At 30.2% G+C, this 12,441-nt stretch overlaps 1 protein-coding gene across 1 annotated transcript; it reads right to left on the bottom strand.

Moving 5' to 3' along the window:
- Positions 1-9,193: 9,193 nt before the first annotated feature.
- Positions 9,194-10,197, bottom strand: LOC125219916 (transcription repressor OFP13-like). Its single transcript, XM_048122007.2, has one exon. It carries the CDS (start codon positions 10,075-10,077, stop codon positions 9,397-9,399), a length of 681 nt encoding a protein of 226 aa, XP_047977964.1. The 5' UTR covers positions 10,078-10,197; the 3' UTR covers positions 9,194-9,396.
- Between the last annotated feature and the right edge of the window lie 2,244 nt (positions 10,198-12,441).

Consider the following 12,441-nt stretch of genomic DNA (forward strand, 5'->3'; position numbering starts at 1 on the left):
ATATTCCAATTACTCATTTTACTCACATTTTATTATACAACTAATATATAAAAAATTATTTCACTAAAAATTTAATTTTTTTTATATTTTTAAAAACTTGTATCTAACACAGAATGGTCTAAAAAGGGATGACGGAGGGAGTAGTTATTATTCTCCTTAATATACATATACCATGTACATCACCTTTCTTGTATGCTATTGTATCTCTATGTGACAAAACAAAAAAGAAACAAACAAAAATTACAAATTAATAAAATGAAAATTTTCAAACCACCATATTTGATCAAATTTTGGTTTATCCCTCACTTTTCAAAATTTATATGACAAATCAAGAAGTTTTAAAAAAACTCTAATATAAAAAAATGGTGTTTTGACACTAAAAAAATTTGTGATGTCAATTAAGAAATTAAAAAATATACAAAATAAAACAAATTTTTTTTAGTCAACCGGAACAAATTGAAATTTTTTGAAACTTCAATTAATGCTTTATGGAATTTTCTTATTCATAATGGGAAATATAATGGCTGGAGCCTGGAGGATCAAGTGATTTGGTCCTTGGAATCCATAGTAGTATGTAATAGGGGTAGCTTTTTTTATCCACTATGGACTTATTCAATTTATATGTGATGTAGATAAGTTGAAGCCAAGATATCTATGTCACACATGTTAAAACTTAAAAAGTGAAACTTTGTGAAACATGAATGTTAAGTAATAGTACTACATAACAAAGTTTATATTGTAAAAGGTTTGAAATAACTCAAACAAGGAAAAAGTAAATTACTCAATTTATATGATGTTACACTTAAGTTGTCACTCCACTATGTATTGCTGTTCATGGACATTCAATCTATAAATCATAATATATATTAACCTATTTTAAAATTATTTAAATGATTTTTTTAGGTACTTAGTTTTATCAAGAACAACATGATTCTCACATGATCAAAATAAAGTTTTAAAATCTACACAATATCTTAACTTATACTAATCCACCATAAAGTTAATTGAACAAACCCTAATTATAAATGATTCTCAATTATAAAAAAAATAAATAAAAATTGATGATTGGGTTGAATAGGACATAGACGTTGAAAATCCCCTTGTACAAGCGATGGCCTAGATATAAAATAAGGTTCTAGCATTATTAATTTTCAAGTACATAAACACACCATACATAGTAATGCAAAAGCCACTTTTCAACTGACTTGTCACTTTACCACCAATCAAATAAATCCCAGTTTGCTCACTTCTCCCCCAACATTTTGGCCTAAACATTATTCATTTACTATTATTTGTTGCAAAATAAAAAAAAGAGAGGGGCTATAAAAAGGCAAAAAGTTGACAAATGTGCTAAATCTACTTTACTGAAATGATAGTTCACTTCTTATCACATCTCTGTTCTAGCGTATTAGATTAGTTGAGAACTCATCTTGTTGGCTAAAAACTAGACAAAATAAAAGAAATCTTCTTATCTTAATCAAATCAAAGGAGATATAGATTGGTTAAAGAGATTATACTAATATGGGACCATATATATAAGGTTGCTTTCCTCTTATTTTTGTGAAGTGAGATGTTGTGACTTACAACAACATATCATGGGTGTGAATTTTCAAAAAAGTTGTAACAATTTATTCATGAAATCAAATCTTGTTATGTATACTTTAAAAAAAGAAGAAGAGTAACTGACAAGAAAGATCATCCAAAATAGTGGAGTAACATTTAATATTGGGGAACAAGTAAACCCAAGTCTTTGTCTTCAATAATTAATGGTATTCAAACTTACTAACATAGTGGAGTATTCAAGTTTGGGCCATATTGGAGTACTATTTAATTTATGAGTTTTTATTTTTTATTTTTATTTTCTATAATATAGGATGGCAAGTAAACATAAGTACATGATGGTGTTGTCAATTCAAATTACAATTTACAAGTTGTAATAAATGTTTATTGGAGAGAAATAATAAATGTGTCTGCAGCATATGGGCGCACTATGTGTGGTCAGTTTTATCATTTCAATCCTTCACTGATGAGGCAAACTTGGAAGTTAGAGTACAGTGATGCAATCGAAAATATTGAAAGCTAAATAGATTTCTTGATTATTATCTGCAGAATAATATAGTGATGTTTATATCGTTTTCACTTGCCAAATGAAGAGTATATTTGTTGCTTCGTAAAAACCATCAAACATGTCAAATATTTGTGATTTTCATGTTTCAATCTGTGCCAGTCCACACAGTAATATACTAATATATGTACATATTTTTATTATTAATAATATGTGAAGAACAATAGTAATAATTGTTTTAAATGAAAGAAACAAAATTTGAAAACGGTATACTAAAGTCAAGGTCTACTCTAATTCTTGCAGAATGTGTCATCGTAAAATCGTGAAACACATAAATAACATGAAGTGGGCCTATTCTTTTTTTTATTATTATTATTATTATTATTATTATTATTATTATTATTATTATTATTATTATTATTATTATTATTATTATTATTATTATTATTATTATTATTATTATTATTATTATTATTACTCCATCCATCCTACAACAGGAATCACATTTGGTGAGAACACTGGTTTTAGGAAATGTAAATAATAGTGAGTTAAAAAGTTAGTAAAATTTAATGTCCATTTTTTTTATATTAGTTTTATAATAAAATATGAGTAAATTGAGTTGGGTAGAATGTGAAATCTACTTAGTATATGTTTAGTAGAGTGAAATGCGACTCTCACGTGGGAGGACAAAAAAGATAAAATGTCACTTTTATTATAAGCAAGATGGAATATTTATTAATAGTCACTCTTTCTAAACAAACATCAATTGCTGTGTTGAGTTTTTATTGAGCCATGAAAATCTATTAAATAAACTTAAATTGTTTTCACGCAATTCATGTAGCACGCAACACTTTATTTTGGTAGGACTTCAGTGCATTTTTTGCTTTGAGGTCACTCATCTCACGTGGAGATTCAATAAATGAACAGTATTATTAATTGCGTATAACTATGAATACTTTTAAAATTCATAAATTCAGATCTTTTGCTTGATCACTAAAGAAAAAAATATTTTAAAATCATTATTTAAAGGACATTCGCATTAATATTGGGCACTGGTTTTATTATAGTCCCCAGTCCCAGTTTGAATGGGAAATTGATTGATGAATGCAGCATTGAATAATTTTATTTTAAAAATTAATAGCGTAGTGGGCCTCGGCCCATTTTTAGCTTGCATTAATTGCTCTGATAAAATTTATAGTAATGGCAAAATTACTGCTCTTTCACATAATAGTATGGGTCCAGTCATTAATATTTAAATTAAGAAATTAATAACTTTCTACATTTATAGTTATACCACTATGAATGACAATTGATTAAATCCATTGTTATTTTACGGCATTATATAAATGTACGCTACTGCTCTCTTATTATACATACACACATGACACATGACATGAAATTAAATGCATATACTATACCTGAGGCCGTGAGCCATGACTAACTTTCTTAAGTTGCTAACTTTGTTAACTCATCAATGCAGTGTATTAAAAATGTCAATACGATGATATTGTAAAGTGCTAGACATATTAATGCGTCACCTTCTGTGATGACATGTTACTGATCAGTCTACCAAGAAGAAAAATTAGACTTATTTATTTCTTTACATTTAAATATAGTAAAATATTTTTTTCATTAATTAGAAAAATAAATGAAATTCTTTTACAAAATACAAATGCTCGAAACATGCTTTATATTAATATAAAATTGAAATAGTTAGTGGATAGAGATAATAAGAATATTGTCTGTGGATAGTGAGATCATCTTTATTATTAATATCTTTATTATTAGTGTTGAATGGTAAGTCCTAATGATATAAGTTGTAAGTAAATTGATAAATAAACTTTTCATAATGAGATATTTTTACGGAATGAATGAAAAAGAAAAATGTCATTATTTTTAAGAACAATGAAGTATTTTTTAGTTCGTTGATGTAAGTGTAATTGATGGCTACATTGCCATATTTCCATAAAAGGATAAAAAGGACATTCGAATTGATTTTACTCTGAGAATAGGATAATTGCTCTGGCGTTATCAAACAAACGTTACATGACATAGTTCTCTCATACAAAGTTCTAAAACACTGTTTATCATCATTGAAATAACACTGTAAAAATAAAAAAATGAAAATTTGTTTCTGGGAAATGAAAATTTCATTAAAGAGTCATTACTGAAAATGACCCAAGCAAATACTCAATATTCGTGAGAAATAATAAATATTTACTGTTTTCATCATTGAAATGACATCTTAGGGCTTGCGCATTCAAGTTTCATATATAGGGATTGTCAGATCTCAACTTGAAATTTTCAATGTGCTTTGGTCGTTTATTTTTAAATTGAAAAATTATCTGTGGAGTTCATAGGAGTATAATTAGGGTTGGGGAATTATACCGAAATACCAGAATACCGGACTTACCGTACCGAAAAAATACCAAAAATATCATTTTTTCGGTATACCGTAGCTTTCGGTACGGTATGATACCTTACCGATAGAGATCGGTACGGTAACGGTATAAGATTTCCCATACCGCGGTATATACCGGTATACCGAAGATTCGGTATATACCGATGCTTCGGTATACCGTGATATACCAGTATACCGATTGATATATATAACATATAAATATATATTTATATATGTTATATTTAAACTAAATTTTAAAAAATAAGAATTTTTATTATACAAAAAATAAAAGAATCAAAATTGGGAACCCTATTTTTTGAAGTAGTTGAAAACTAGATTTTTTTAAAAATATTTTGGATATAATAGATTTTTTCACGGTATAATGGTATAACGGTATAACGGTATATCGGAATGCCATATCGCAGTTCGGTATACTGCAAAAGTACGGTATACCGAAATGCGGTACGGTATACCGATAACTCGGTATGGTAACGGTATGAAAAACTGCCATACCGAATTTCCGGTATACCGAACTTCGGTATATCGAAACTTACGGTACGGTATCGGTATGGTTTTTTTCATACCGTAACTTTCGGTACGGTATACGGTATGACACTCCCGGTACGGTATACCGTACCGAACCACCCCTAAGTATAATATACTGAGAGACGAAAGTTAGATGGAAATTTAATAATTTATGAACTGTTATCTATTGAATGTAAATTAACTAAGAGAAAAATTCAAAGAAAAGTGATTAAGTATAACTCCTTTTTTTTTTGTAATAATTACAACTTTTTTTTAAAATCTTCAGGATAATTACTTTATTAATAAGTTTGGTTAGCCAATTGAACAATTTTATCAAGCACCTAATAATCAATTCATATTTAATGCTCGACCCGGAGAGGTGCTTTTATCCACTGAAATTAATTAAACAATTTCAATAAATTTTCTTCTACAGAACCACACGCATTAACATTTTACATTAAAATTGTAGATTGGGCGATACATTTATAATGAACTATTCAAATCGTGACAATAATTGTCAATAGAACAAAAATATATACTAGTACAATATTCTTTTACATTGTACATTAATTGGTAGACTTATGATTATTGAAGATATTTCAATCGATACTTTATAAAAGTAAGTTCTTTATATTTTTATCTTAACCATGTAAATTTCAAATTTAAACATGCTTAGGTCTTAGTTTCGAACTACTATGAGTTTGTAACAAGTTTAATAAAATTGTAGATTGGGCGATACATATATATATTGTGTGTTGGTTGCACCAATATATCTCAAAACAAGGTGAAATTTATACTTCTATATACTACTACAGTACTACTATACCACAACTATATGGAATATTGATTAATTATTCACTTTACTCGTATTTGGATAATTACAATCGTGTTAATTTTAAATCTTTCTCAAAATTCATCCCAAGGCTCTCTAGAAAAAAAATACTTTCATTAATATTACTACGAATAATAAAGAAAAATAAAAGACGGAGTATATAATATCGTAGTAATACACATCTCACACGATCAACTTTAATGTATGTGGTAATGAATTTCTTAAACTTTTTTCTTAATCGCAATACTGTGTAGAAATTGATAAATATCATTATACAAAAATGTAGACCAATGAAGTGAGAATTTCCTACTGAAACTATGTATACATGGGTGCTCTGTAACGTATATACGCCAAAAAAAACCCAACTAAATATTTATTTTATTAAATGAGTTGCAGAAGCGCAAGGGTTTAGAAGGTTCGGCTCTCAGACAAGAATCTTTAAGCTCTGAGATTGATGCCTTGTTTCCAAATATGCCAAAAAAGAATTTGAAAATTGATAATTATAAATATAGTACTCCTGTTTACTAGTAATAAAATAAAAAAATATGTTGGATTTTTTTAAGTGTTCTGATCCCTCGATTTTAGGAAAAACAGCACAAAAAGTGGAGCATTTTGTGCTGGTATGTTTCCATGAAAATTCAGCTCTAATTTTGCCTCAACTTGTAATACTATACTACTATTACTATGCAATCCTATCATAAGTTGGCATATTTTAATTCAATTTAGTTCGTAGTTTTGGAATCATCCTAAAAATGCTATCTTCGAGCTTCTCTCCTGACAATTTTTTTTTTTTTTTTTTTTTTTTTATCATTTTATCTATGATTCATTTAATCTATTTATATTGATTTTGTTTTGTGTTGAGTGAAATTTAAAGTTCACTTCTCCATATATAATAAGAAGATAAAAATTTGTCGTATTTAGATCATATTCTTCCAAAGCTCGACCACTGCAAGGAAAAAGACAAATACCTAAACTATATTTTAATGATTTATTATTTTGAAATGCGTATTGTAGTTATTTGATATGCATTATTTGGAAATACAAATTACTATAGTATTTTATTTTGATATGAAGCCTTAAAATTGCATATTGCTGTAAACCATAGTGCAACATAAGACCGGTAACTCATGATCATTTTAGCAGGGCTTACTATTTTAGAATGTAATACCAAATTATGTATATAAAATATGATGGGTCATATTCTAATGCTTATAACACCCTAATTCAAAATCAAGACCAAATCTCCGTCCTTAGATTTTAATATGAGTGGGATAGGATTAAATCTTATGAATCTCAATAAATAGAAGACAGAATATCAACAAAAGGGTAATATCGTCATTATGTTATCATATGATAATTTTCGTGATTGTTTTTTTATATCAACATAGTGTATTACAAATATCAACAATATGACATAAGAATATCAACACTAATACAAGAAAATATCAACACATATTTATTGAGATTTTTACATGGTTTTATTGAGATTTTTTTGATGTATTTGTTGATAAAAATCTGGTTATCAATATTTACGAAAACTAAAATAAAAATACTATCAAATTTCATCATCCGAACGTCGTCGGAACATATGCAATTGAGATCTCGTTTGAATCCTTATAAAATCATCTTTAATTTGATATATTTTTTGCAAAAAAATAATTTAAATCGAGAGAGTTACGTAAATTTAAAGTTTTAAGATGATTTTAATAAAAAGAAATTGACATTAATACCCTCTAATTTTATTTATTAATTTTCTTAATTAAAAATATAATCCACGTGACATTATTTCAATCACTAGATCTCCTCATCTAAGGACTAAGATTTAGTCTTAGTTTGAGATTGTTAATTAGTTAACCCTTGATGACTCTCAAAATATATTCACATACATATAATTCAAAAACAAGGTACCAACAAAAATATTTATAGCATTTGCAGTAGAGATCTGATCTCAGTTGAGTATCAAAATTTGAATTTGTTTTTGTCATTTTTATTTAAGTGGTGCAATATAAATAAGGACCACCGAAACTCGACGGCAACATTCCCTCCCAATCCATCAAAATCCCAATTTTTCTTTTGGAAATTGTTTAACAAAATAAAAACTAATGCAATCATACGAGTTCCGAACTAACCGGAAAAGGGAAACAAAACGTAATGCAAATAAATATTGTCATCTTCTTAAGAAATTAGCTAAGAAAAAAAAAAAACAAGTTTGTATGAAGGACGTCAGCTGGTCTCTTTGTTGGTTTCCATTTTATGGTATGACCTCATTTCTGGGTTCCTTAGTTTACAGATAGAAACATACAACTGAATCTATTTTTTTCCAATAATAATTTTGGATATTTGGCATCTCAATTGCTGGTTGACAATAGGTAGTAATGGCGCAGAGATACAATCTCAATTTTAAGAGAGGACCACTTCAATTTCTAATGGGCAAATTGTCAAATAAAATCATGAAAGATGGTTAAATTCTTGTTTTTCCCACACTTTTCAAAATACTATTAAAAATAAGTCACAATAGATGTTTTTTTATTAATCATCTCATCTTCTCTTTTACGAAAAATTGCACGTTGATGTGGCAATTGGTATAAAACAAGCGGAGAAAATGTCATTTCGAACTTAATTACACGCTATTATTTTACCTAGCACCGTTTTACCACTTGTTTGGCATTGACTTCCGCTCATCAATCACATAATTCACCAGAAAGGGAAAGGAGGTGTCACTAAAAAAAAAAAGATAAAAACACTTTTTTAATACTATTAACGACTCTAATTTGTGTGTCTAATTATACCATAAACGCTTCAATTTAGAGACATTTTCTTTTGCGTCCTAAAAATTATAGTTATTTTTATAATATTTCCAAACGCTAGTAATTGCGTCTCAATTTTTGTGTCCCTAAAAAATACTTCATCCGTCTCAATAAAAATGAAATGTTTTCCTTTTAGTTTGTCCTATTAAAAATAAAACGTTTACTAAAATGGAAATATCTCTTTCTCTATTTTTTCATTTCTCTTATTTTTACTCTCTTTTCATTAACTCACAAAACAACACTATATAAAAATCTGTGTCAATTTCTAAATGTTGCATATTCAATGGGAATGAGGGAGTAAATTTTTGTAGTGTGTGATAATTGATTTTTTTTTTATTTTCATGATTTATTCTTAAAATGTGTGCAACTGAAATCAGAATTTAACCATGTTCCGTGATTTATTTAGCAATCCCATTTCCAATGATACTTGCCAATTTTGAATCTCATGAGATTTTACTACGTTCAATCTCCCTATGTCTCACAATTTATATATTAGAGTTTCCATGATGTTTTGTAAACGCCAAGCAATCTTGTGTGATTGATTGGTTAATTATTTCGCCATATTTCAAAACGATAAATTTCCGTTCATTGAAATTGGATTTCAAATCATCCAATGCAAATTGCAAAACAAAATACCCCTAATTACAAAATTGCAGAAGATCTTAATCTCAATTTCAGAAATTAATTAATACTAATATTACATTAAACACAGTCGTGTAATCTTGAGGGTTTGCAATCTCTCCCTCTCTCTAAACTAAAACTAAAGCTAACTTGACGCGACTATATTCTGATCGGAAAAACATTCCGATGAGGCGTCGGGGGCGGAGACTTCGTCGTCGTTTTCCAGCGCAGGACTGATCGACGAATACGTGGCGGTGGAGGAAGAGAAGGAGAGAGGCGACGTGAAGGAGTAATGCGCGGAGCATTGGTCGTCGGTTTCCGAGGCCTCCCGGAGAGAGAGGTGAATCAGCAAATCGACGAATGCTCCGACGATGTAGCCGTGATTGGCTTTCTCGTTGACTCTGAGGTAACACGTCAGCAGCTCCTCGAGGCATCCCCAGCTCTTGAGGCCGTGCGCCTCCACCATCTCCGCCATCGAAGATCTGAAATCCAGGAACGGATCGTTCGAATCCATCGCCATCACTCTCACGCGCTCGCCGTAGGGGAACGCCTCCGCCAGGATCGAGCTCGTCTCGCCTGGATCGAAGAAGAGGCGATCGGATCGGAGGCCTCCGATCACGGCGGATTCGTCGCGGCGGATGCTGAAGAAGGAGTCCGGGAAGGCGTTGCCGTCGAGATAGGCGGAGTTGATGGTTTTGTAGAGGTTTGTATCGGCGTTGGCGCGGAAGGAGAGAGTCTTGGGGCTGTTGGCGCATGGCCACGGCGAGGCCACGGCGGAGGCGGTGGTGCCTTTGAACAGAAACGGAAATTTGTTTTTCTTTACCATATTAGAGACAGAGAGGGAGGGAGGGAGGAGGAATAAGTTTAAGTTGAATCAATGGAAGGTTTTAAGTTGTGAGGACTGGTGAGAGAAGCTTAAGTGGGGTCTGTATTTTTTGAATATTTTTTTGTTTGTCATCTTCATGTATGGATACACACAATATTAATATCAGAGAGATTGTGAATACAGAGTGATTTCTAAAATTTGTGGATTAAATTTCATGAGATATTGAATTTTCTTTAAAAATGTGTATCATATATTGATATTATTGGATATATGTTACAATATGCATATGTATACCACACTTTATTTGATTGAAAAGGAGTATATATAGTTTTCTGTATTTCCATAAATTTCCAACAATTTTAAATTTTTGTAAGTCCACTAAGATGACTTTGAGGTCAATTTGGGATGTAGGGAGTATTAAAATATGGAGTACTAGTACTAACTTACTAAGATTTTAGATTTGGACAGCAGTCGTTCATATTATATACTATGTGATTTGTCACCATATTGTACACATTAATTTCATGAAATACGAAAAATGATAAAAGTGGCGGCAACATTACAATTTAATTAATTATGACCATTTACAGGATTGATATATAGTAATTGCATGTGTAATTCCAGAATTGCTAGTAGGTGTTCATGTAATTAAATATAGTAAATACTACTAGTAGAGATTAGTAGTATTTGGCGAAATTGAATCTATTGATGTCAATCATAAAATAAATTATTGTCGATTTGATGATGTAATAATGTATTATTGCTTGGGTCGGGTTTCTCCATTATTAAGAGAAAGAGGTCCAGATGTCTAATACTCCCTCCCCTCCGTCCCTCAAATATTGTTCCACTTTGACTTGACATGAGTTTTAAGAAATATAATGAAAAATGAGTTGAAAAAATTAGTGGAATGTATGTCATACTTTTATATATTAGCTTTATAATAAAATGTGAGTATGAATGAGTTAGTGGAATGTGAGTTCCACTACAAAAAATGGTAAAAAGTGAAATGAGACAAATTTTATGGGACGAACGAAAATAAAAAAATGGGACAAACTTTCAGGGATCGAGGGAGTATGTGAAATTACTGAATTTTTCAGGTAGATTATGAATAAACACATAATATGGAGTATTAAATCGGACAAAAAATCCTCAGACTAAGGAGAGTTCTTTACCTCATGGACTGAATTGCTACTTATATACTCCTTCCGTTTCACTATTGTTGAGTCATTTTTCTATTTCGGAAAATTTCTTTATAGTTGAGTCATTTTCATACATGGTAACTTTTTTCTCTTTCTTACTTTATTCTCTCTTACATTATTTTTCTCTACTTTATTCACTCTCTTACTTTATTTTCTCTACTATATTCACTTTATACCTCATTCTCTCTACCTTTTTCTCTCTCTTACTTTTAAATCTATTTATTTAACATATCCAACATTTCTTTTTCAACTCTGTGCCCAAAAGTTTCGCCTCAACTATAATGAAACGGAGGGAACAGTATTTAAACGGTGAAGATTTGTAGGTATGTTAATTTTGGTGAGTACATCTAAATTTGTGTATATAAATAAAGGAGATGAAGAGCTGTAGCAACTAAATAGTGAAAGCTTTGGTGAATCTTAATAATAAAAGTTAGTGCATGCATTAAATTGATTGCCCAAAATTAAGCAAAGTTTGAGGAAATGAAGAGTACTCCCTCCGTCTCAGATAATTCGTCCCAGATTTTCATTTCGGTTCGTCCCAAATAATTTGTCCCATTTCACTTTTACCATTTTTGATAGTGGACCCCATATTCCATTAACTCATTCTTACTCACATTTTATTATAAAACTAATATATAAAGGTAGGACCCACATTCAACTAACTTTTTCAACCCACTTTTCATTACAATTCTTAAAACCCGTGTCCGGTCAAAGTGACCTGAATTATCCGGGACGGAGGGAGTAATTGTTATTACTGCTTTAAGTTTGAATGACAGCACCACTCAAGAATGAGCAGACTAATAAATAAAGGGCAGTTGAGATCTCTTTAATTTCATCGTACTCTCTCTCTTTCTCTCTCATCCGGTATTTAATGAAAATTTGGGAGGCATTCAATTGTCATCAGTCCATTTATTGCCGTTGCCGCCAATCTCCAACGTTCAAAATCCGACCAAAATCAGAGTTGGATTTAAATCTACAAGATATCACTATTCCAACGTCAATGCAAATATGGTAACTCAAAGTAAAACACCAATTCAATTCAACGTCAACATTTTTTGTTTACCACTGCAAGAAAACACAAGTTTGAGCAATTCCCAACTCTTTTAAATTTTAAAATGGAAAGAAAATAGAGGAGATTGTATGGTAGAAAGGCAAGATAGAAATG

The sequence above is a fragment of the Salvia hispanica genome, chromosome 1 (assembly GCF_029641045.1).
Source record: "Salvia hispanica isolate PSC_SH4W2 chromosome 1, Shi_PSC_v1, whole genome shotgun sequence".
NCBI classification, from domain to species: domain Eukaryota; kingdom Viridiplantae; phylum Streptophyta; class Magnoliopsida; order Lamiales; family Lamiaceae; genus Salvia; species Salvia hispanica.